At 38.4% G+C, this 23,119-nt stretch overlaps 1 protein-coding gene across 2 annotated transcripts in view; it reads right to left on the bottom strand.

The window, feature by feature from the left end:
• BCL2 (BCL2 apoptosis regulator) overlaps positions 1–23,119 on the bottom strand; it is a 249,175-nt gene that overhangs the window by 63,967 nt on the left and 162,089 nt on the right. Inside the window, exon 3 of one of the 2 annotated variants that reach the window (XM_073630929.1) lies at positions 2,163–3,120. The exons of the other annotated variant lie outside the window; for it this stretch is intronic. Coding sequence (XP_073487030.1) covers positions 3,031–3,120 — 90 coding nt within the window. The 3' untranslated portion in view covers positions 2,163–3,030. Of the gene's footprint in view, positions 1–2,162; positions 3,121–23,119 lie in introns of those variants that run through there. 2 annotated transcript variants of the gene reach the window in all.

Raw genomic sequence — 23,119 nt, forward strand, 5'->3', positions numbered from 1 at the left:
AATCCAGCAGGAGGGATTTCTCCATCTATGTTGTTTAGCATGGATAGGGGAATCTATTGATTTCACTCATTCAGCCCATTCCAGTCTTGTCCCAGAAACTGGCTATAGGGTATTGTACTCATCCAATCACAGATGGGCAGTTGAAGCAGAGTGGCTGAGATGAGCAGCTGTCACCATGCCACCATCATTTTTTTTTGGAAATGTAATGATAGGTGCTTAAATAGAATAATGTTAATTATTACAGAATGTATTCCTACTGAAAGCCAGAACACAGGCATGTTATGAAGTGGTTACCCTTGTCAATTATTACTGCCTGAAAAGTAAAGAACTGCTTTCAATGTATGCAGATGTGCACCAGAGACATTTTGTTGTCAGCCAACAGTTTGTTTATTAAAGAGAAAGTCTAGCAACTAAATTAACCTACAAATGGGGACTAAGGTTTGAGGTTTCAAAAAAGTTTAAAATGAACCTAGGTTGACTTCAATTGCAGCTGCTTTTGCTTAAATCACCCCTTAAACCAGGCTGGGGACTCCAGGTCCCTATATACCTGCACTGGGTGTGTCAATGGACAATCACCAAACAGTGCTATCACATGGGAAAAAGGAACTGGGTCATTGGCCCCTTCATACCTGGAAGTACTAGGGAGGTCACTTTGCTTCAACTGGTGAACAGAGCTGCTAGGGAGCAAAGAAAAAGTAAATATAAGAAGCAGGGAGAAGGATAGACAAAGTACGGTCACTTTTAGGGTTGTGTATAAAAAGTGAGCTCAAGGATGGATTTTAGAGGTGCACCGACAATGTGGACAGGAATGTCCAAGTAGTTCAGCAAAGTTACGGCTGATGCGAGACCAGGAGTTCCCAGAAAAAGGTTTCTCCTATAAGCAGTAAACAAGAGTTGCTGGAGATCCTGAGGCTAAATTTGGAAATTCCCATAAGAGGGATGTGTCATCCATGGAACCTCTGGGGGTACACATCTTCGTAAGATTCTCTGACATGAACCTGTCCAAAAAGTGCATAATACTTTGTTGATGTCTGTGGCAAGAAACATTACTGAGGCAGTCTTCTGTGAAGCTGTGAGTAGGATGTTTTTTGGATTTTATTGAGTAGAGTTTGTAGAGTTTGTTTAAGATCTTAAAATAAAAACTCAGAGACACATTTCTTTTGCAGAAAATTTACTTAAAAACACAAAACATAAATGTAAAAGACTGACAACGTTTTCTCCATATAAAACACTTTTATGGCATTAGGCTCAACTTAGAAGTTTTTTTTTTCATTTTGGATAGAGTAAAGAAGTGTTTTGACCCCATCAGTTTTTTTTTTTTGTTTTTTTGCCATCTGTGTCCCATTGGGGAAATTTCCCTTTACTTCATGTCCAATAGCCAAGGGAGAGGAAAATTCCCAAATCAATGGAATCCCTTGTTATCACCAGGGTTGCCAAAACAAGCGTCCATTTGGGAAATAAATCCCACTATTCCTTTTCTGGTGATGACCCAAAAATTGGGATTTTCCTTCACTTTCACTCTTTGTAATAACCCTAAATGGAAAAAATAAAGAGGTTGAATCTCCCTATTGTGGGACACAGCAATAAAAAGCTGGCAGGTGTACTAATCCCTTTCCACTATATTCAAAACTAAAAAAAAGTTTTGCCACTTAGCTATGCTTTAAAATCTCAAATCGTAAAATATATGACATATTTACTTACTGAAAATGCACACTGTACATTTATGTCTTTTTTTTTTCTCAAAGCAAATGTGTGACCCAAGAGAATATACAGAGCACAGTGGTGTAGTGGGTAGCACTTTCGCCTTGCAGTAAGAAGGGTCGCTGGATCGAATCCCATGTTCTCCCTGTGCCTGCGTGGGTTTCCTCCGGGTACTCCGGTTTCCTCCCACACTCCAAAGACATGCTGGTAGGTTAATTGGCTCCTGTCTAAATTGTCCCTAGTATGTATGAATGTGAGTTAGCGACCTTAGATTGTAAGCTCCTTGAGGGTAGGGACCGATGTGAATGTACAATGTATATGTAAAGCGCTGCATAAAATTGACAGCGCTATATAAGTACCTGAAATAAATAAATAAATAAATTAAATGCCCAGGTGCTCATCCACAAAGAGATACATATAAAACCAATAAAATATGTATAAAGACACTCTGGGGTCTTACATTAAAGATAAATCAAAGCAACAGCATTTTATTGTCAATGTTTCAACGCAGCCCAGACTGTGCTTGAGAAAGATGGACTGAGCTCCATCGAAATGGGCATTTACCTCACACATAAAGAGCAGATAGATAGGTAGATCGATTCTCAATGGGAAGTTCAATTTGAAGAAGGAAAGAGTCCTTTCTGAATACTTGTACTTCAATGCTTGTAAATTAAGTCTTCTGGCTTTGGTTGAAGCTTTTCTTTAAAATGTATATGTAGCTGTAGTTGTGGAGTGGTAGCAGCGATGAAGACATGGTTGTCTGTTTGAAGCCCGCCTAGGGAAAAATACTGTACTTATTAAAAAATCCAAATGTGTGTCAGCGTAGGTTGCTCTATCCACTTTACAACTTTCTTCATTGGCAGGTGATGGCTACTTGACATTTAGAGAGCTCTTATCTTCCACTACTGGAGTCGGTGTCTCATACCTGACCAAAAGTAGACAGTTCTCCAACAAATCTTGGCTTCCCTTTAACCTGGTTGACTCTTCCTCATCAAAGTTATTACAGTCCTGCAAAAATAATATTTGGTTATAAATGGCTGAGTAGGTAGGTTACACACTTCCCTTGCACCTTTCAGCTGTTTTGGAAGTTGACATTTTCCTCCTTGTAGGGCCAGTACAAGTTCCACATTAAAACTGCTTAGTGAATTAGCATCAGGATTTTATTTTCCTTTGAATTTGGCATTTTGCAATGTCCTTGAACCTAGCGGTCTCCTGGTACTATTCCACACTGTGGATTAATAAGCATTGGTCCTAAAACAGAGATAATAGCAGCATCCAAAATCAGGTAACGCATGGGAACAAACTACTGAAATTTTGCATCATGATGCTTCATATACTTACCATTGTTTTTTTTTTCAGAAAGCTCTCGTCTAGTACAGCTGTTCCTGATGCGTTCGTATTTGGATAATAAATATTTTTCTGCAAATTAAAAAATATAAATACATTTGAAGAGTTATTTATGTAACCTCCTATCCCGACAGCTTTTTGTTAAAAGTCACTTATGTGTCCACCTGAATTCTGAATTTGAAATAAAGAAAATCCACGGTCTTCAATACCATGCAGCCTAAATGCAAGGCGGTTTGTAAAGACCTGTCCCAAAAGGTGAAACAAAATTCTTTGTGTCTAATATGGGAAGAAAATTCTATGTTCCTCTTCTTGGTGACAGAAGGGGAGTGACTTTTTTTTCCCTTTCTGTCACAAGACAGTTGCAACAAAACAAATTTTCTTCTTTTCTGGCACCTGGAGAGAGCTAAGGGAAGGTAAGAGTAAGCTGCTGGTGGGCCACTATTAAAGTGAACCTGTTGCTTTGCACTGCATAAACACTTTCATTTCTGATAAAGTTTAGTAAATGACACAGAGACACACTGTATATGGTATGCAAATGTTGCTAACTGCTCTTTTCGACAGGCTGCAATTTATGTTAATTAATCACAATGTAGAATATTGCGTGAATAACAGTCTGTCAGGATTGACATTATAAAGCAAATGTGAAAATGAATAAGTGACTCATCTTCACTCATCTAGAAAGGTGTGTAGATGATGGTATGACGTTTAGTAAAAAATGTTAAGTTTATCTTCTGCTCTCATGTGCAATTCTCTGCATTCGTGTACATACCAATTATATCATTAGATACAGTGCCTTGAAAAAGTATTCATACCCCATGACATTTTCCACATTTTGTCATGTCACAACCAAAATCGTAATTGCATTTTATTGGAATTTTATGTGATAGACCAACACAAAGTGGCACATAATTGTGAAGTGGAAGGAAAATGTTTAATGGTTTACAAATTTTTATTACAAATAAATAAGTTAAATGTGTGGCGTGCATTTGCATTCCGTCCCCGAGTCAATACTTTGTAGATCCACCTTTCGCTGCAATTACAAAAGCAAGTCTTTTTGGGGATGTCTCTACCAGCTTTGCACATTTAGAGAGTGAAATTTTTGCACATTCTTCTTTGCAAAATAGCTCAAGCTCTGTCAGATTGGATAGAGAGCATCTGAACAGCAATTTTCAAGTCTTGCCACAGATTCTCAATTGGATTTAGGTCTGAACTTTGGCTAGGCCATATTAACACATGAATATGCTTTGATCTAAACCATTCCATTGTAGCTCTTTTGCAGATTGCCCTGTATTTAGCTCCATCCATCTTCCCATCAACTCTGACCAGCTTTCCTGTCCTTGCTGAAGAAAAGCATCTCCACAACATGATGCTGCCACCAACATGTTTTACGGTGGGGATGGTGTGTTCAGTGTGATGTGCAGTGTTACTTTTCTGCCACACAACTGACCAGAGCACCTCCTTCCATATGTTTGCTGTGTCCCCCACATGGCTTCTCGCAAACTGCAAACGGGACTTCTTATGGCTTTTTTTCAACAATGGCTTTCTTCTTGCCACTCTTCCATAAAGGCCAGATATGTGTAGTGCACAACTAATAATTGTCCTGTGGACAGATTGTCCCACCTGAGCTGTGGATCTCTGCAGCTCCTCCAGAGTTACCATGGGCCTCTTGGCTGCTTCTCTGATTAATGCTCTCCTTGCCCGGCCTGTCAGTTTAGGTGGATGGCCTTGCCTTGGTAGGTTTGCAGTTGTGCCATACTCTTTCCATTTTCGGATGATGGATTGAACAGTGCTCCTTAAGATGAGCTTGGGATATTTTTTTTATAACCTAACCCTGATTTAACCACTTACGGACCGCCCGCCGTTATACGTTGCTACTTTGAGGTGGTGTATTGTTGTTATGGCAGCAGCTAGCTGTCATAACCCCGGTATCCTCTTCTTCAGCGGGTGGTCCGCTTTCAGATAAAAGTGGTCTCTGTGGCAGATTCGCCACAAGGTCACTTTCATTGGCGGCGGTATCGGAGCCCCCAACCGGCAGCGCTCTGGAGCCGCCAGCAGTGGCGGAGGCGATCGGGTCTGCTCTCCTGTTAGGCATGGAGACGACTGAGGGGAAGATGACCCATATCTCCATATCATTGCAGGGCGGAAGCGACGTTGAAGCTTCACTTCCGCCCATAGCTCTTAAAGGGACATTTTTTTTTTTTTTATTACATTTAATTTTTTTTTTATTGCATTTTAGTGTAAATATGAGATCTGAGGTCTTTTTGACCCCAGATCTCATATTTAAGAGGTCCTGTCATGCTTTTTTTCTATTACAAGCGATATTTACATTCTTTGTAATAGGAATAAAAGTGAAACTTTTTTTTTAAAAGAGCAGTGTAAAAGAAAAAAAAAACCATAAATAAGAAAAAACTAAAAAAAATGTAAAACGCGCCCCATCCCACGACCTCGCGTGCAGAAGTGAACTCATACGTTAGTAGCGCCCGCATATGAAAACGGTGTTCAAACCACATGTAAGGTATCGCCACGATTGTTAGAGTGAGAGCAATAATTCTAGCACTAGACCTCCTCGATAACTTGAAACATGCAACCTGTAGAATTTTTGAATTTTTTAAACGTTGCCTATGGAGATTTTTAAGGGTAAAAGTTTGTCGCCATTCCACAAAGGGGGCGCAATTTTGAAGCATGACATGTTGGGTATCAATTTACGCGGCGTAACATTATATTTCACAATATAAAAAAAATGGGCTAACTTTACTGTTGTCTTATTTTTTTATTCAAAAAAGTGTATGTAGGACCGCTGCGCAAATACGGTGTGACAGAAAGTATTGCAACGGCCGCCATGTTATTCTCTAGGGTGTTAGAAAAAAATATATATAATGTTTGGGGGTTCTAAGTAATTTTCTAGCAAGAAAAACTGTTATTAACTTGTAAACACCAAATCTCAAAAAGAGGCTCGGTCCTTAAGTGGTTAAACGTCTCCACAACGTTATCCATGACCTGCCTGGTGTGTTCATGATGCTGTTCGTTCATTGAGATTCTCTAACAAACCTCTGAGGGTTTCACAGAACAGCTGTATTTATACTGAGATTAAATTACACCCTAGGTGGACTCTATTTACTAATTAGGTGATTTCTGAAGGCAATTGGTGTCACTAGATTTTAGTTAGGGGTATCATAGTAAAGGGGGCTGAAAATGCACGCCACACTTTTCACATATTTATTTGTAAACATTTTTTAAAACCATTTATCATTTTCCTTCCACTTCACAATTATGTGCCACTTTCTGTTGGTCTATCACATAAAATCCCAATAAAATACATTTACGTTTTCTGAATGAACTTCCACCGCACTAGGTGTTTCCGATATACTGATGCACTCCAGTGCTGGAATAATTGCAAGTGACATTTTTTAATAAAAAACAAATGATACTACACTATATCTGTCTTCCCTGGCTCTTTTTGGCGGAGCTTGATTTTCAGACATGGGAGATTGGAGCGGAGGATAGATAATAAAGATTTGATCTGGCTGTTCCCGGGCTCATTCGACCAAGTTCACCATACATGTGAACGATTGATTGGAAAAAGATCGTTAAATGGTTTCCAGGATTCGAGGAGGTACTTCATATCTTATGGTCACTTGCTGGCCAGGGCCATCTGGTGAGCACAATTTGTTGTCACTTTGGGTGAAAAGTCACGAATATTATTTGGAACACAGATTTTATTTCTCACATGGTGTTGGAGTGGAATCATCTAGAAAGAATGTTGGCACTGTTTTGAACTTTTCATGATATATTTGTTTGAGCAATCATAAATATATTAAAATATATTTTTTGAAATATTTGTGCACATGTATAAAGTGAAGCCATTCACTAATACACATTTATACACGGTTTTGAATGTATACATACTATTTGTATAAATCACTTTTTGCATTTTTAATGATTGTATTGGGAGCACTCTTTATCACAGCATTCACATATACTTTTTGGTTGTAACATGACAAAATGTGGAAAATTTCAAGGGGGATGAATACTTTTTCAAGGCACTGTAATCTGCCTTTTAAGAGAAAACCAAGTCTTCATGATAAACAATTTATAGTTTATAAATAATACTATATTTTTTGGGGGTTCCTTAAAGCAAAATTAAACCTATTGATTTAATAGTTTCCCAAAACAGTTGCATTCAAGGTATGTTATACTTATTAGCTGTCACAGTTGCATGTGCTCTCACCCAAGCTGTCAAGCCATCAAGTGGCTAATGTCCTAATTGATCACAAGTGCAGCACCATGGCAACTGCAGGTCAAGCAGAGGCTAAGATGGCAGCTTCCATTGCTGTAAAGGATAGGAGGGTTTTGTTCCTCTTTAAGTCTGGGAGAGCTAGTACAAGGGAAATTAGGATCTCTTTGACTCTTGACAAATTAAGTGTTGCTGCTGTTACCCTGTCCATGTGTCAGGCCACTGAAGCACAACACAAGACTTGGAACTGGGTTTCATGAAATTTGTCATCGTGTAGCTCAGCAGATTTGTAAACGTATCATGGCGTTTACAATGTCAGAATTGTAAAATTGCCAGTCATTGCAATATAAAGAAATAAATGACCTATCTGAAGAAAGTGTATGTTACTTGAGAGAAGTAATAACAGCTCAATGCATGTCCTAAAATGATGAGTATAGTGTATCTAAGAAACTGCTACTGGAGTCTGTAACTTTTTTATTTTACAATGTTAACGAGTTCAGTCACCCTGACTATTAAAGCCAATACCAAAAAATGGTTGTTTCCAGGGCTTCCCAGTAGAACAAGCAGAAACTCAGCGCTCAGTTTGACAGCCAGCCCAACTGTGTTCCAACAGAATAGTGGCTACTGTGTTAATGAAGCCTGTAAACCATGCAAACCGTAGTATTTAAATACATTTTGTAGTGCTTATGTGAAAATCAAAGGCTTGTTATTTATTTTATTTTTATTACCATTTTTAAACTTTTTCTTTTTTTTTTTTTAAAGTGGGCTGATGTAGCGTCACATAAAAAGTCTAATTTTAACAGTAAAAATAAATTGCTATGCTTTGTCCTAGAAATATAATTTTAGAGTTGTTATGAAACAGAAAACTATAGTTGTTTTAAAACTACCACAGGTCAAAATTTTTTTATTTCCTCTGTTATCTTTGTCTTTTAGAGCTATAGAAAATAACCTAAAATGCAAAAATCACTTTGGCCAATAGGATATACACAGGTGTGAGAATCTGTATGGTTAACTAAATTGTCTTTCTAGCTTTTTATTCGTGACAGATTTCCTTTACATTAAATGTATTTTATGTACGGTAATTCAAGCAATATACTGTATATATTGAAAAACACACTTAGGGGTCTATGTATAAATTGCCATGTAGATGTGTTAAAGGAGTTGTAAAGGCAGAAGGTTTTTTATCTTAATGCATTCTCAGGGCCATCACCCTATTAACAAACCTTTGCTCATGTACCCTTGATAAGGTGGAATGGAAAAGTGGGGTAAAAGGGTAACAATAAAGGGAACCCCTGTATCAGAAAGGCTTGTGATGACTTTTAGAAGGTGAAAAATGTAGCCCACATGGGCAAATACCATAAACATTGGGAGGGAGAAACTAGGTATAAGACTAGAAGAGAAAAGGAAAAAAAAAGAAAGGACAAGGGAAAATATAAGAGGAGATGTCGCCCATCTTTCTCTCTGTACTGAGAGTTCAGTCAGTTATGCTACTCAATGTTCTCCGGAAAGGTAACGTATCCAAGGTTCCCATGCGTTTTCTAATAGGTGAATCTTACCTTGTAAAGTAGCCGACATTTTCCCATTTAACATTATCCATGATAACTTCGATTTTATCAGTGGGAACGGGATAGGCAGAGACCTACATGACCTAGCAACTGCTATCCTGGCAGCCTAAAATATTAAAGAGATCAGTTTGTTGGTGTATTTTGGGACCTCTTCTAATGGTCAGTCCAGTAGGGCTTGCCATGGGACTTAAGCTTAATCTGGGATTAGAGAATATATAAAATCACAAACTCGAATCCAAAATCTCCTGACCCATGGGCATGACTATCAAATATGGTAGTCTGTGCCATCCTGTCCGTATCCCCTAAAGCACTTAGGGGAGGCACCGGGGACATATGATGCAAATTTTGTAGGTACCATGTACCAACGTAACAGTGCTTTACAATTTGCTTCAATCATGGAAGTATTTATAAAAGACTTGGAGGCCTTTTGAGCCAGGTTAAGCCATTCTGCAAGATGTCGGTCCGTGTCCAAATCCCCTTCCCACTTCACCATATAAGGTAATTTGTCCAGTTTTGAAGTCAAAGTAGATTATATTGCAGAGATATGGCCTGGGATCTTGATGATCTTCTTACATAAGTATTCCATTGCAGACATAGTAGTCACATCAGAATAATGTAATAACGTCTGGAAAACGCATTGTATCTGTGTATAACAAGAATGTTCAATAGCAAGTTGTTGATGGTTATTTTGCAAAAATTGTTTTGTCAGGATACACCTATCACAAAGATCTGCTATTCTAAGAAAACACTTATTGGTCCGCCATTGAAAATTAGTGGGAGTAAGACCTTGGGTGAAAGCAGGGTTGTTTAGCAAAGGGGCCAGGGGGCCATGGAGAGATATGAAATTACGCACCCTGCTCAGTCGGTCCCAAAAATATTGGAACAGATCCGGTACACTCTTCTCTTCACCCTGGATCTTTGATTCCCCCCCCCCCCCATATTAATTCAAGTATCTTGTTTTGAAAAGTTTTGAGAACATGACTGGAAATCCGTATCAGTAAAGTTCTAAGCAGATATAAAAGTCTAGGCAAAACATTCATTTTCACAGAGCAAATTCTACCAAACCACGAAGGAGGATGTAACCACCATCTATCCAGGTCCTCTGACAATGTTTTACATAAAGGAGGGTAATTCTTTTGATATAGAGTTTGTAGTGAAGGCATCCAGTGTATGCCTAATTAAGAAAGGGCTCCGGTTGTCTATTTATAGGTAAAGCTGTTCTGAACATTACGAAGGGTCTGGGCATCAAGGGAGAAATTCAATGCATGGGATTTGGATTGGTTCACCCTAACACCCAACAGCAGGGTGAATTATTATTGTATTTCAGTAAAATACTGAATTATATTGTATATAACATAGTTATACTGTATATATATATCAATCATGGTTCGTAAAATTGTATTTCTGCAGAATATTGCAAAAAACTAAAACTAAATAAACATGAAATTTAAATCTAGAAAAGACATCTCGTGTCATAATGATTTACTACAAAAGTTGATCCAATCAAGAAAACATGGACAGAAGTAGAAATGTACCATTCCCCCAGTTTTCAGTGTTTAAAGTTATTTATTTCATATGAAATAAGTATCTATTTCTTATGATCACCAGCTCCATCTAGTGGCCATAATGCGCTGTTTTGAAAAACACTCTTTTTTATGAATGAATAATACCTGAATTGGAGAGAAAACTGTCTAATAACATTCAATTATGCACCTACTTTCAGTTTTGGAGGAGGAATAGATTTGCAATTATTTCTAAAAAATACAGTCCCTAAAAGTTAGACACGTTGTGTGAATAATATATGAGCTGCCGTTGTTGGCCATCTACTTCTGGTTGGATGGCTGCATCTGGCTTCGATATATTTGAATCACAGACTCAAACAATCATATAGCAAATAGGTATCGGGAAAGTGTCAAAATTCCTTTATACCATAATCGCTCAGTTAACATGTTGCAACCTTTCCTTTACCAAGGTGCAGCCTGATAAACATAGATGCTCTTATTATTAACCACCTAATGGCAATACCAGTGGCAGCCCTCGGAAGGAAGTACAACAAATTCCCCTTTACCACTTAAGAGTCTAATTCAGGTTGAGGCCTGGTGACAGATGCAAACTATGGATGTATGCAAGCTAGACTATGACATTGAAGTATAAACCAAGCAGAATTTGCTTTCAACAAATTGCCCAGCCAAAAGATTCCCTCCTGTCAGAGCACTTACAGACCACAATAATGTTTAATGCTTTTAATGGTTTGCGTTTCCATCCACTTGGGATCATCAATATATTTTGCGAGCGGAAATGTTTAGACTAAAGAGCATCTATATCCTGGAGAACAACAGAGAATGATTTATAACAGGAAATCATTTGGCATCTTTAAAAAATGATATAGCAACTGTATATGAAAAAAAAAAAATGAATTTAAAGGGAACGTCAATCTTCAAAGACTTAAGTAAAATGAAAATAAGAACTAAAGCCAATATTTTTCCATATCAGTAAAAGCTCACCAAGAAAAATGCAGGATTATATTTGTATAATTTTGTCCAAATTATCTTTGCCTTTATTATTTATTTTTACATTACATTGAAGCTTCACAGTTCAAGATATGGGCTTACTTAAACAATTAAGCATAATATGACCAGGTACCGCAGTGGCCAGTAATGAAAGTGCATAATTGAGTCCAAAAATAAGCCTTTCTCACCAAGCTTGAAGCTTTAGTCATATATGCATGCACTGTATTAATAGCAGAGGCTTTAAATGTGATCACAATTGCCATTGAAGTGGCAACCTATGTCAATTGTTTTTTATCTAAATGCCATATAAAGATTCTGCTCATACAGTACAATAACTCAATTTTTCAGCATAGATTGTGCATGCCAGTCATTTTTGTATTGTAGCATTTATTTATTACCAAACCTTAGATTTTTTTGGACTATAGGTCCAGTCTAAAACTTATGGATGTTGCAATCAGGACAAACATCAAAATGAGAATTCAAATAGACTTTTAATGGGGGCTCTTTAATAAACTGCACACATACATGGTGGAAGGTCATACCCACCTGCTTTCCTGTGTCCCAGTCAGATCAGAAAATGTTTCTTTTCTTATGCATATGACAAGGGTGAGCGTTGGGTATGGCCAGAAATTCCTGGGTTTGCAGTGTTCAAATAAGTATGTCCCATATGTCTAAATACTAGGGCTGTTACTGATTAGTCCTCATGCACACGGACGTTTTTACAGCTGCTTTTTTGAGCTTTTTTTGCAGCCTAAAAAGGCCTGTCTATGTTAGTCTATGGCTTCATGCCCACCTAGGCGTTTTTGAGCTGCAAGTGGCATAGGCGTTTTTAAGCTGTAAAAAAAACCCAGGACCAATGGGTTCTGAGAGACGTTTTTCCAGCTGTAAAAACGCTCTAACGCTCAAAAACTTCATTCACCAACGTTTTTTAGCATTTTTGATCCATTGAAAAAAAAAAAAAAAATTTGAAAAAAAAAAAACCGCTCAAAAACGCTAACGCGGAAAAACGCTCAAAAACGCTCAAAAACGCTAAAAACCGCTAAAAAACGCTATTGCAAAAACGCTGAAAAACGCTGAAAAAAGTTAAAAAAAATCACTGCAAAGATACTGGCGTTTTCATAACGTTTTTTTAACAGCCTGTGTGCATGAGGGCTTAAAATTTTCGTGTTCGATTAATCGTTTTTTTTAAATCGATTAATCGACTAATTTCGATTAATTATAACGCACATACAGATCCAACTACTTTTAGCTGATTTAGCACCGTTGTTATGGCAACGGCCAAAGCCAGACATAGTGGGGCATGGCTAGGACGTCACACGTCATAAACTCAGCCTCACCGTGCCCCTAATCTCAGCCTTACTGTGCCCATAATCTCAGCATTACTGTGCCCATAATCACAGCCTCACCATGCCCATAATTGCAGCCTTACCGTGCCCATAATGCAGACTTACCGTGCCCATAATCGCAACCTCACCGTTCCCATAATGCAGTCTCACCGTGCCCATAATCACACCCTCACCGTGCCCATAATGCTGTCTCACCATGCCCATAATCGCAGCCTCGCCGTGCCTATAATGGCAGCCTCACCGTGCCTATAATGGCAGCCTCTCTGTGCCCATAATGCAGTCTCACCATGCCCAAAATTGCAGCCTCAGTGTAGTCCGTGCCTGTGCCTAGATTACACAGTCTGCGGGCATCTCCCGCTGTGTGTCTCAGAGCTGAATGTGAAAACTTTGGCAGCACTGTGAGAAAAGTCCCGCCCTCCTCCTAGATCAGCTCGTATGATAGACATAATACTGCGTCTATCACACGAGCTGATCTAGGAGGAGGGCGGGACTTTTCTCACAGTGCGGTCAAAGTTCTCACACTCAGCTCGGAGACACACAGTGGGAGATGCCCGCAGACTGTGTATGATATATAGTGGAGGAGGAGGAGGGAACGGAGTGCTGCGCTGCAGCCACAGCTTGGCACAAAGCGTCCCCAGGGCAGGCAGCCTACCGATCAAAAAAATCTTGATCGATCAAAAAAATTAACGATTAATCAAGGAATTAATGGTTAATTTCTGCAGCCCTACTAAATACAAATGTCAGTTTGTTTCCCCTTTGATAGATTCCAAAAAGGCCCCACTGAATTCCCCTTCATAACCTCTGAAATCCACACCACTTGGAAGCCATAGTAATGGGACAATCAACTGTGTCAATCACAGGCTAAACATTTATCAGTACATCTAAAATATCTTCTCCATACTTTAAAATAAACGTTTGAAAGTGGGCAATTAAAAATGAGCATATTCTAAAATGCATAGGCAGCGGTTATGGCAGAGAAAATAACATGTCAAAGTGATCAGTAGATCCAGTGATATAGTCATCTGAAATCTTGACTTTAGAATTAATTAAGCAAAACTTTTGCCTACAGCTAAAAACAGACTTTTCTCATCAGCGTACATAAACTGCTAATGTGGGGTGGATCCAATAGCTGAAAGTTCTAACACAGTTTGCCTCTAATATCTGTGCCTCTTATATAAGCTTTCAATTAGTATAATTAGTATCAGAAACTATATACAGTATATACGTATACACAGATATATATTATATATATCTTATATATATAAATATACACAGATACACTTATTTACAATAAAGCACAATTATTAAAAATGATTAAAACCCAATTATTTGGGCCCTGCACCCAATATATAATACCCAGGCAAAATGTTCAGTTTTTTTACAGTTCAAAAGACTTTTAGAACATATGCAACATATACAGATTTTTTCCCTCTCAAGGTGGACCTAGAATATTATCATATGCATATAAATTAGTTTTTAATCCACTTTATAGTCACAATCATATTGTATTCCAATCCAGGCACTATAATGGTAAAGGCATGTAAACAGGATATTGAACTATTTAGTATTCACATTCCTATTTAATCACAATCTGGGTACATCAGGAATTGCCACATGTGATTACAGAATACACAGATCTAATTGTGATACTTTGGGGTTGATTTACTAAAACTGCAGAGTGCAAAATCTGGTGCAGCTGTGCATGATAGCCAATCAGCTTCTCAATTTCAGCTTGTTTAACCACTTCAACACCGGCCCATAGTCAAATGACAGCCACAGTGGATCTCCCATCCTGGGTGGCCGTCATATGACGTCCTGGGCTTCCTAGCCGTCTAGGGGGCGCATGCCCGCCGCTTTGCTCGGGACCCGGTGCGTGTGCCCGGCGGCCGCGATGTCCGCCGGGCACCCGCGATTGCCCGTTAACCGAGCAGGACAACACACAGATCCACGCCCTGTCAGGTGAGAGGAGACCGATCTGTGTTCCCAGTACAGAGGAACACCGATCGGTCTCCTCCCCTTGTGAGTCCCCTCCCCCTACAGTTAGAATCACTCCCCTAGGAAACATATTTAACCCCTCGTGTCCCCCTAGTGGTTAACCCCTTCCCTGCCTGTCACATTTATACAGTAATCAATGCAATTTTATAGCATTGATCGCTGTATAAATGTGAGTGGTCCCAAAAATGTGCCAAAAGTGTCCGATGTGTCCGCCATAATGTCGCAGTCACAAAAAAAAAATCGCAGATAGCTGCCATTACTAGTAAAAATAAATAAATAAAAATTTTTTAAAAATGCCATAAATCTATCCCGTATTTTGTAGACGCTATAACTTTTGCGCAAACCAATCAATATACGCTTATTGCGATATTTTTTTTAACCAAACATACGTAGAAGAATATGTATCGGCCTAAACTGAGGAAAAAAATTGTTTTTTAAAAAAAAATTGGGATATTTATTATAGCAAAAAGTATAAAATATTGTGTTTTTTTCAAAATTGTCACTCTTCTTTTGTTTATAGCGCAAAAAATAAAAACCGCAGAGGTGATCAAATACCACCAAAAGAAAGCTCTATTTATGGGGAAAAAAGGACGTCAATTTTGTTTGGGTACAGCGTCGCACAACCGCGCAATTGTTGTTTAAAGTGCGACAGTGCTGAAAACTAAAAATTGGTCTGGGAAGGAAGGGGGTGAAAATGCCCGGTATTGAACCGGTTAATTAACAAAAAAACTGGAAGCTGATAGGTTTCTTTTCAGAGCTGCACCAAAAGTTGCAGTCACACAAATTTAGTAAATCAACCCCACAACTCTCACAATTTTAGTAAATCAACTCCATGCCATTTACAATACTCTATTATCCCAATCTGGGCACTTGACTATTAATACAAGCAATTATACAGGACATTGGTCCATTTAGTGTTCACAATCCTTTTTACTTTCAATCTGGGCACAATACAACCCAGAAAGCATTAGGTGCAATATGAAAACTCAAATCTGTGCAAGGGTGCCATAAGCAGGTTGACTGTTCAAATCTCCTGTATATCCCATAGTTAATCTTTGGCACCATGAACTAGTCACAAATATCGTTCTAGCCATAGATAAACACACAAGCCCGATCTGATATCAATCTGCTCATGGTAATCCTCTGTGAATTAGAGAATCCAACTTTGGGTACCAACTTGGAAATAGCCCAAAACAAACAAAGACTATAGATATACTTCTTCAGATTTACTTCAATGGTGTTTTGTGAGTGGTTTTTTTTTTTTTTTTACAATACTGGAATGGAAATATTTAGTTTCTAATATTTAGCAGGAGAAAAAACGCACAAAGGTAGGAAACATTTTGTTTGAAGATCTGATAGAACAAAAGCTATTAAAATAAATTTATTGACAGTGATATTTATCCATGAGGATTATGAAGTCAAGTATTTCCAAACATCAGGGAAAAATTTGGAGAAAAATGTCAATCCTTGCAGCAAGAACATGATGTTGCTTTATGTGAATACTATGAGGGTACAGTGGTAAGTGGTTAGCTCTCTGCAGTACTAGGGTCACGGATTTGAATCACAACCACGACACTACCTGCCTGGAGTTAGCAAGTTCTCCTCCCTGTGCCTACGTGGGTGTACTCCGATTTCCTCCCACACCCCAAAGCCATACCTGGAGTTTGCGTGTTCTCCCTGTGCCTGTGTGGGTGTACTCCGATTTCCTCCCACACCCCAAAGCCATACCTGGAGTTTGCATGTTCTCCCTGTGCCTGTGTGGGCGTACTCTGATTTCCTCCCACGCTCCAAAGGCATGCTGTCAGGTAAATTGGCTCCTGTCTAAATTGACCCTAGTATGTGTATGTATGAATGTGAGTTAAGCTATTGTATATATAGCTTATATTGTAAGCTCCTTGAGGGCAGGGACTGATGTGAATGTACAATATATACGTAAAGCGCTGGGTACATTGACGGAGCTGTATAAGTACCTGAAATAAATAAATGATATTAGGGGAATTTACGAAGACTGGAGTAGCCAGAAAATAAAACAGCTGTGTAAGAGTATAGAATGCTTAATGAGAACAACATAGGTGACCAGAGTGTTCCATTTCTGACAGCACAGTTTTACATTTCTCTTCCAGGCGGTATAACACTATGGGGGGGTTATTTATGAAATGCAAATCCACTTTGCACTACAAGTGCACTTAGAAGTGCAGTCGCTCTAAATCTAAGGGGTAGATCTGAAATGAGGGGAAGCTCTGCTGATTTTATCATCCAATCATGTGCAAGCTAAACTGCTGTTTATTTTCCTTGCATGTCCCCCTCGGATCTACAGAGACTTTACTTTCAAGTGCTATTGCAGTGCAAAGTGGATTTTCCTTTAGTAAATAACCCCCTATGTTTCAAAAAAAGAAATCATAGAGAAAATGAACACAACATGTAAAATATAGAAAACAATATTATAGTTAGCAGTAATCACACCAAGAGCAGTACACAAAATAAAAAGAGCATAGAGAGCTCTGAGAGAGGGAGGAAATCTCCAATTCATTTTAGTTTTACATCTGATGTTTTTTTAGAAGAAACACAATAACTATCACCATGTTTTGATCCACAGAGAAAAGAAACATTGGGATTCCATATGACAATGTACAACCTTGATCAATACCTGATCAAATGGACATAGGAAATAATGCGATTTAGGGCTGGGTTCACACTATTGCAAATTGAATGCGGGCTCCCCACATCCAATTCGCAATAGCAGGAGATTTTGACAAGCTCTCTATGGAGCCGCTTCTCAGATCACTGCTACGGCTCTGGTGCGAAGCTGCACAGGAGCACTGTATGTCTTTTGATCTGTTCCAGGTCCGAATTCAGTCAATAAATCAGGCTGAAATTGGACCTGAAACGGTGAACAGGGACGCGCCGGACCCCTGATGTGAGCTGCATGCAGCGATAGTGTGAACACAGCCTAAAAGTGATAAGGCTCTCTTCCTATGATTGAATAAGTATGAGATTTACCTAATTGCAAAAGGAGTGGCTTATTGCCATGAATCATAACACAATAGATTTTTTTTTTTTTTTAGAGTTTTAAAAGATTTAAATCTTTTCCGTGTCAGCTTGAAGCAAATATATGACAAGACTACATATTCATATACAGAGTTGCGCTAAAAATATAATCAAATGCCAGTGGTAAAAATGAATGATACATAGGAAAATCCAAAATGTGATGAAAAAGTTCTTTAACGGTATCTGTCACCATCAAGCAGTTCTTTAACGGTATCTGTTGCCATCTGTCACCTTGTAGTGTGTGATCTTAGAACTATCACCTCCACCAAAAGCAGAGTGCTCGCTTACCAGCTAGTACTGACCTCCTAACATGAAAGGTCAGTAACACTGGCTCAATACCAAGTCAGGGCCTTTAACCATCCGAGGAACTTCTCTGGGCATAAGGACCCACGTGCTGGGTAACGTTATCAGAGGAGATCCCAAAAATACAAAAGGCTCGCCATAGTGTAAAATCCTTAAAAACTTTATTCAGAGCATATAAATATATCACTTACATCAACAAGAGTATAAGTTTGCATTGGAAACAAACAAATCAGCCGACCAGATAGCAGCAACCCGACCTTCCGAGATTCGAGAAGCACGGTGATGTCAGCACGTTGCTCCGCCTGTGGTGAGCCTTTTGTATTTTGGGGATCTCATGTGATAACATTACCCAGTAAGGTGGGTCCTTATGCCCAGAGAAGTTCCTCGGAAGGTTAAAGGCCCTGGTCCTGGTTAATCTTCTGCTGGAAGGCTCTTATGGATTGGAAGCAATATAGTTCAGTTCTCTAAACGAAAAAAATAAATAAAAATAACCATCTATACCCAGCCTAAGGATAACTAGGGCCTACAAAAATATAGATTTAAAAATAAATGTAAAGAGGGTCGCACAATATAAAATGACTTCAGCAATTGCAATAAGACAATTGAAAGTTCAAGTTTCTTTTTTTTTCAGTGGAGAGAGATTAGAACACTTGTCTAATTTTTGTTTCTTTTTGTGCACCCATCAGGGAGATTTACCCATTCTATTTGTTCTGTTTACTGTTATCACTGGAAGCAAATTTGATAGAAAATCTCAAACTTTGGGTTGTCACCAGAAGAGGAATAAAGGGGAAATCTTCCATTTGGGTCAACTAGTTCTGGTGTTCCTGATGACAACATGGGATTTCCTCACTTTAGAGGCATTTCCTCACACTTCTAGTCTTGCCTAAGGGACAGGAAGTGAAGAGAAATCTCCTAATAGGACACTGATAAAAAAAAAAAAAAAATTGAAGCCATCCACTTCCTTGTCTACAGGTCTTCCTTTAATGGGGCACTCAGGAAATCAAAGTAGAGACAACACTCCATAGTGTAAAATCTTTAATTTTATTGGACTAAAAAAATTGTGTACACTCACAGGATCTCTTTAAGAAAATCTCTCACACAGGAGGCTGTCAAGCCAGTGTTTCAAAATGGTGCAGAGGCTCCACCTACGTGATGATGTAATGAAACTCTGCAATACTGACGCATTGCGTCTGTACCGGACATCCTCAAAGGCTGTAGTCTACGACAGACTACATTTGTGACTAGTTTGATGCCAAAGCTTAAACTGATATGTTTTCAATGTTTTTATCTTAAATAAGATAAAAATAGCAGAACTCATATGCATTCTATTTTTTTCTCATTACCTCCTTCCCTGTTTAATTCTCACCTGGCTGTCATTAGTTTAATGACTGCTGGAAAATTGTAATTTTTCCTGCTTATACCTCATGTTCGTACACTCCCCTATGACTCTGGCAGTAGACTTTTCAAAACTGTTTTGGCAGTTTGGCGGCACCCAACTCTAGACAAAATATTCTATATATATATATATATATATATATATATATATTTACATTTAGGAAACGTGTTCCTAAGCGCTTACTGGAATATTTCTTAAAACACTAAATTGCCTGCCTACATCTTTGATCACCAAAAAAAACAGAGACAAGAAATGCATAAGCTTATTACACAGAATTAGAAAAAAAAGGGACTTTCCAACCAAACCAAATCACTTCTTTTATCGCTCTCTTTCTAGTTTCAAGATGACATGACTAAGAAAACAGCTGATTTGTAAAAAAAAAAAAAAGAACCAGCTAAAATAAATATACTACAATGAGCAAATATATGTATAGAGGGGAATTACAGTAAAACATACACATTATGTATTACTATGCATAAAAAAAAAAAAGAAAGCACCAGCTTAAATAAATATTCTGCAATGAGCAAATATATGTATAGAGGGGAATTACAGTAAAACATACAAATAATGTACCTACTATGCATTAAAAGAAAAAGAAAGAACCAGCTAAAATAAATATACTACAAAAGGGCCTGACAAATTTGCTTTGAATCTAGGAACCAGCTAAAAAAGTTAGGAGTCATTTTTTTTTTTAACTTTCAATGACAAAACACCTTCCCTTATGTAGGCTGACAAGAGCCCAGGCACCAGGATGCAATTTCTCGTAGTCATGGTGACCTGGCGCCTGGAATTTGTGGAGCCCTGTACTACAGTGAGCAAGTATATGTATAGAGGGAAATTACAGCAAAACATATACATTATGTACCAACTATGCATTATAAAAAAAAAGAACCAGTTAAAATAAATATTCTACAATGAGCAAATATATGTATACAGGGGAGTTACGGTAAAACATACACATTAGGTACCTACTATGCACATACAGTACCTGTTAAAGAAAAACATTGGCTTAAGATTACCATGGTAAAGCAGGGTATACACGGACTCTAAACCATCCAACTTTCGGCCCAAGTGCAATGCTGTCTGTTCAATGTGGTCAAACAGCCTTGCTGGAAAACCAGCATTCAATCGGCGCTTGAAGCCAATGCAGGGGAGATCTGTGTAGCACACATCATTGTGTTGATGCAGGGAACTGACACTTTTTTTTCCAACTCGCTGGTTGAATGAAAAAAAAAGAAAAAACTGAACGTGTATACCATGGTGGCCAGGAATGTATGTTATTGATATGGCTCAGTTGGTCACTTATAATTTGTTCCCCCTCTTACCAATCTTCTACATGATTAAGGTACATAATTCTTGGGTATATAATACCATACACGTAAATACATGTATTCTATGCCTATAAAGTCTTTTTACAGCCTTATGTACAAAACCACAGACCATAAATGTAAACCATAATACAGGCAACTCCATGAATGGCTGTGTGAGCTTCTTTGCTTCAAACTGTGCCTAGTGAAATCATAATGTCCCCCCCACAACTGTCACTTATAAGGTTGAACCCTATAATCAGCAGTCTTGCTGTGTGCGCATGTGCTTGGCTATTTTGATCATATCCTATTGAGATCCTTTTCACTACAATCAGTAAAAGTGATAAGCAAAGCCAATCCAGGCATAGCTTCGACAGCTTCCAATGTGGTTGTCCACATCTGGTCCAATACATAAAAACATTGTCTCCTGCCAAAATAAATGGCGCACACAGAGAGGAACTACTGCTATCTAGGTATCTTCACAGTCCATGCAAACTCCTTGGTTCTGTCAATACTGTATCACCTGTTAAGCATACACTTTAAAATGCCGCAATGTATAGTAGCCTTTCAGGGTGAAATTTTACACTACTGTACTATGCAGGCTGAAGTGTAGTCTAAGGCCCCTTTCACACTTGTGCGACTTATCCTGCAGCTTGGGATTGCAAAGTCGCATGACAAGTCGTACCCCATGATTTCCAAAGAGTACCATTCACATGTGTGCATCTTCAATTCGCACCAACTTCAAAGCAGTCCCTGCACTACTTTGGTCTGACTTTGATGCGATGCGATGTGATGCGAGTTGAGGTCCATAGACCTCAAGTTTACACAGGCATTCCCTGTAATCGTGTCACAATCGCGTTGAAATCGTGGCAAAATCACGGCAAAATCGCGCAAATTTGACGTTGCGGTAGTGGGGCCTAAGGCAGGCCATACATGGGTCAAATTTCGAAAGCATTTTCTTTCCAAAATCGTATCTAAGATATTTAGTTCAAATTTCACACCATTAGTGGGCTGCAGCAAGAGAAGAATTTCGTGCAGCCATCGAATTTGAGTAATCGGGCATGCTGGAAATTTTTTGAAAAACAAACGATTTTCTAATCAATGATGGGAGAATCGTGCGAAAAAATTTAATCGAAAGAGAAATGCGCAAGAGTGCAAGAAAAGAAAATTCCCAGAAAGAAAAGAAGATTCCCAGCCACGAAAATTATTTTCAGGAGGTGAAATTGAAGGCTTGGTTGGTTGAATTCGAAATCAATGGTGGCACCATCGGATCACAAAACGCACAAAATTTCTGATTTTTATAAGAAAATTCTTTCGAAATTCGACCATATATGGCAGCCTGTCAAAAGGAATCACTAGAAATAATCTTGGTGAATGAGATATTTGATACTTGTAGGCATTCACTCTGTTCTTTTTCTTATCTTTTTTGGATAATTCCTATATAGCAAGCAATAATTGTGCAAAGGTAGTGAACCAATCATTGCAGTAAGTAATGCTGGTGGTAAATATAGTAACAAAAAGTGAATGAAGTCTATTTTGAAACTGTCACCGGGTAAATGTCAACACAATGCGGTTAAGGAAGGTTCTCTTTATTAGTGCAATGAGGCCAAGAGGGGAAAAAAACCTTCTCTCCCTCATGTCATTAGCATTTTGAAAGTACAATGGAGATTCTGAGTCATATACTGTTCATTTGAATGTGGTGAAATCCCTGCAATGGTGCAAGTTTAGCCACCAAAAACTTGCATGCCACATAACTAAATGCTATCTTCCTGTTCAGCTTCAAGTGATATCTACTAACTAATAAATACAATTTTCTACAACCAAACTCTAGTCAGGGTAAATGTATTACCATTTAATTAAAAAAGAGCTAGCTAGCTATCTGCAATTCAGAAGACTGATGAGTTTACACAAAGAACATCCACTGATATGTACAACCATCTTCAAACCACATTTTCTAGCTGGTCTAATAATTTTGACTTCAACTGTAAAAGAACAATGTTATAATATTAGTTATATTCAAACATGATGGTCAGTTGCGTCTAATACACATTATTATTATATTATTATTATTATGGGCCTACAATATTAGAGTGTGCGGTGCAGTAAGGGCCCTTTCACACCAATGTTTTTTTGCTGCACTTTTACCCTGCTTGAAATCAATGGAAAACCATCAAAAATGCACTGCGGTTGTGTTTTTGGTGTGTTGTTTGAGTTACATTTCGATATTTCACAGGTGCAGCCAATCAGAAAACGCAGCAAAAACACATCAAAAACGCATATTTTCTGTATTTTATTTTCAATGAAGGGCCCCTAAAATTTGTTGCTTCTATTCAAACTTTAGTAAGTAAGGTTCGCTGAAACATAGGG

Source organism: Aquarana catesbeiana, linkage group LG05, assembly GCF_042186555.1.
Source record: "Aquarana catesbeiana isolate 2022-GZ linkage group LG05, ASM4218655v1, whole genome shotgun sequence".
NCBI lineage: Eukaryota > Metazoa > Chordata > Amphibia > Anura > Ranidae > Aquarana > Aquarana catesbeiana.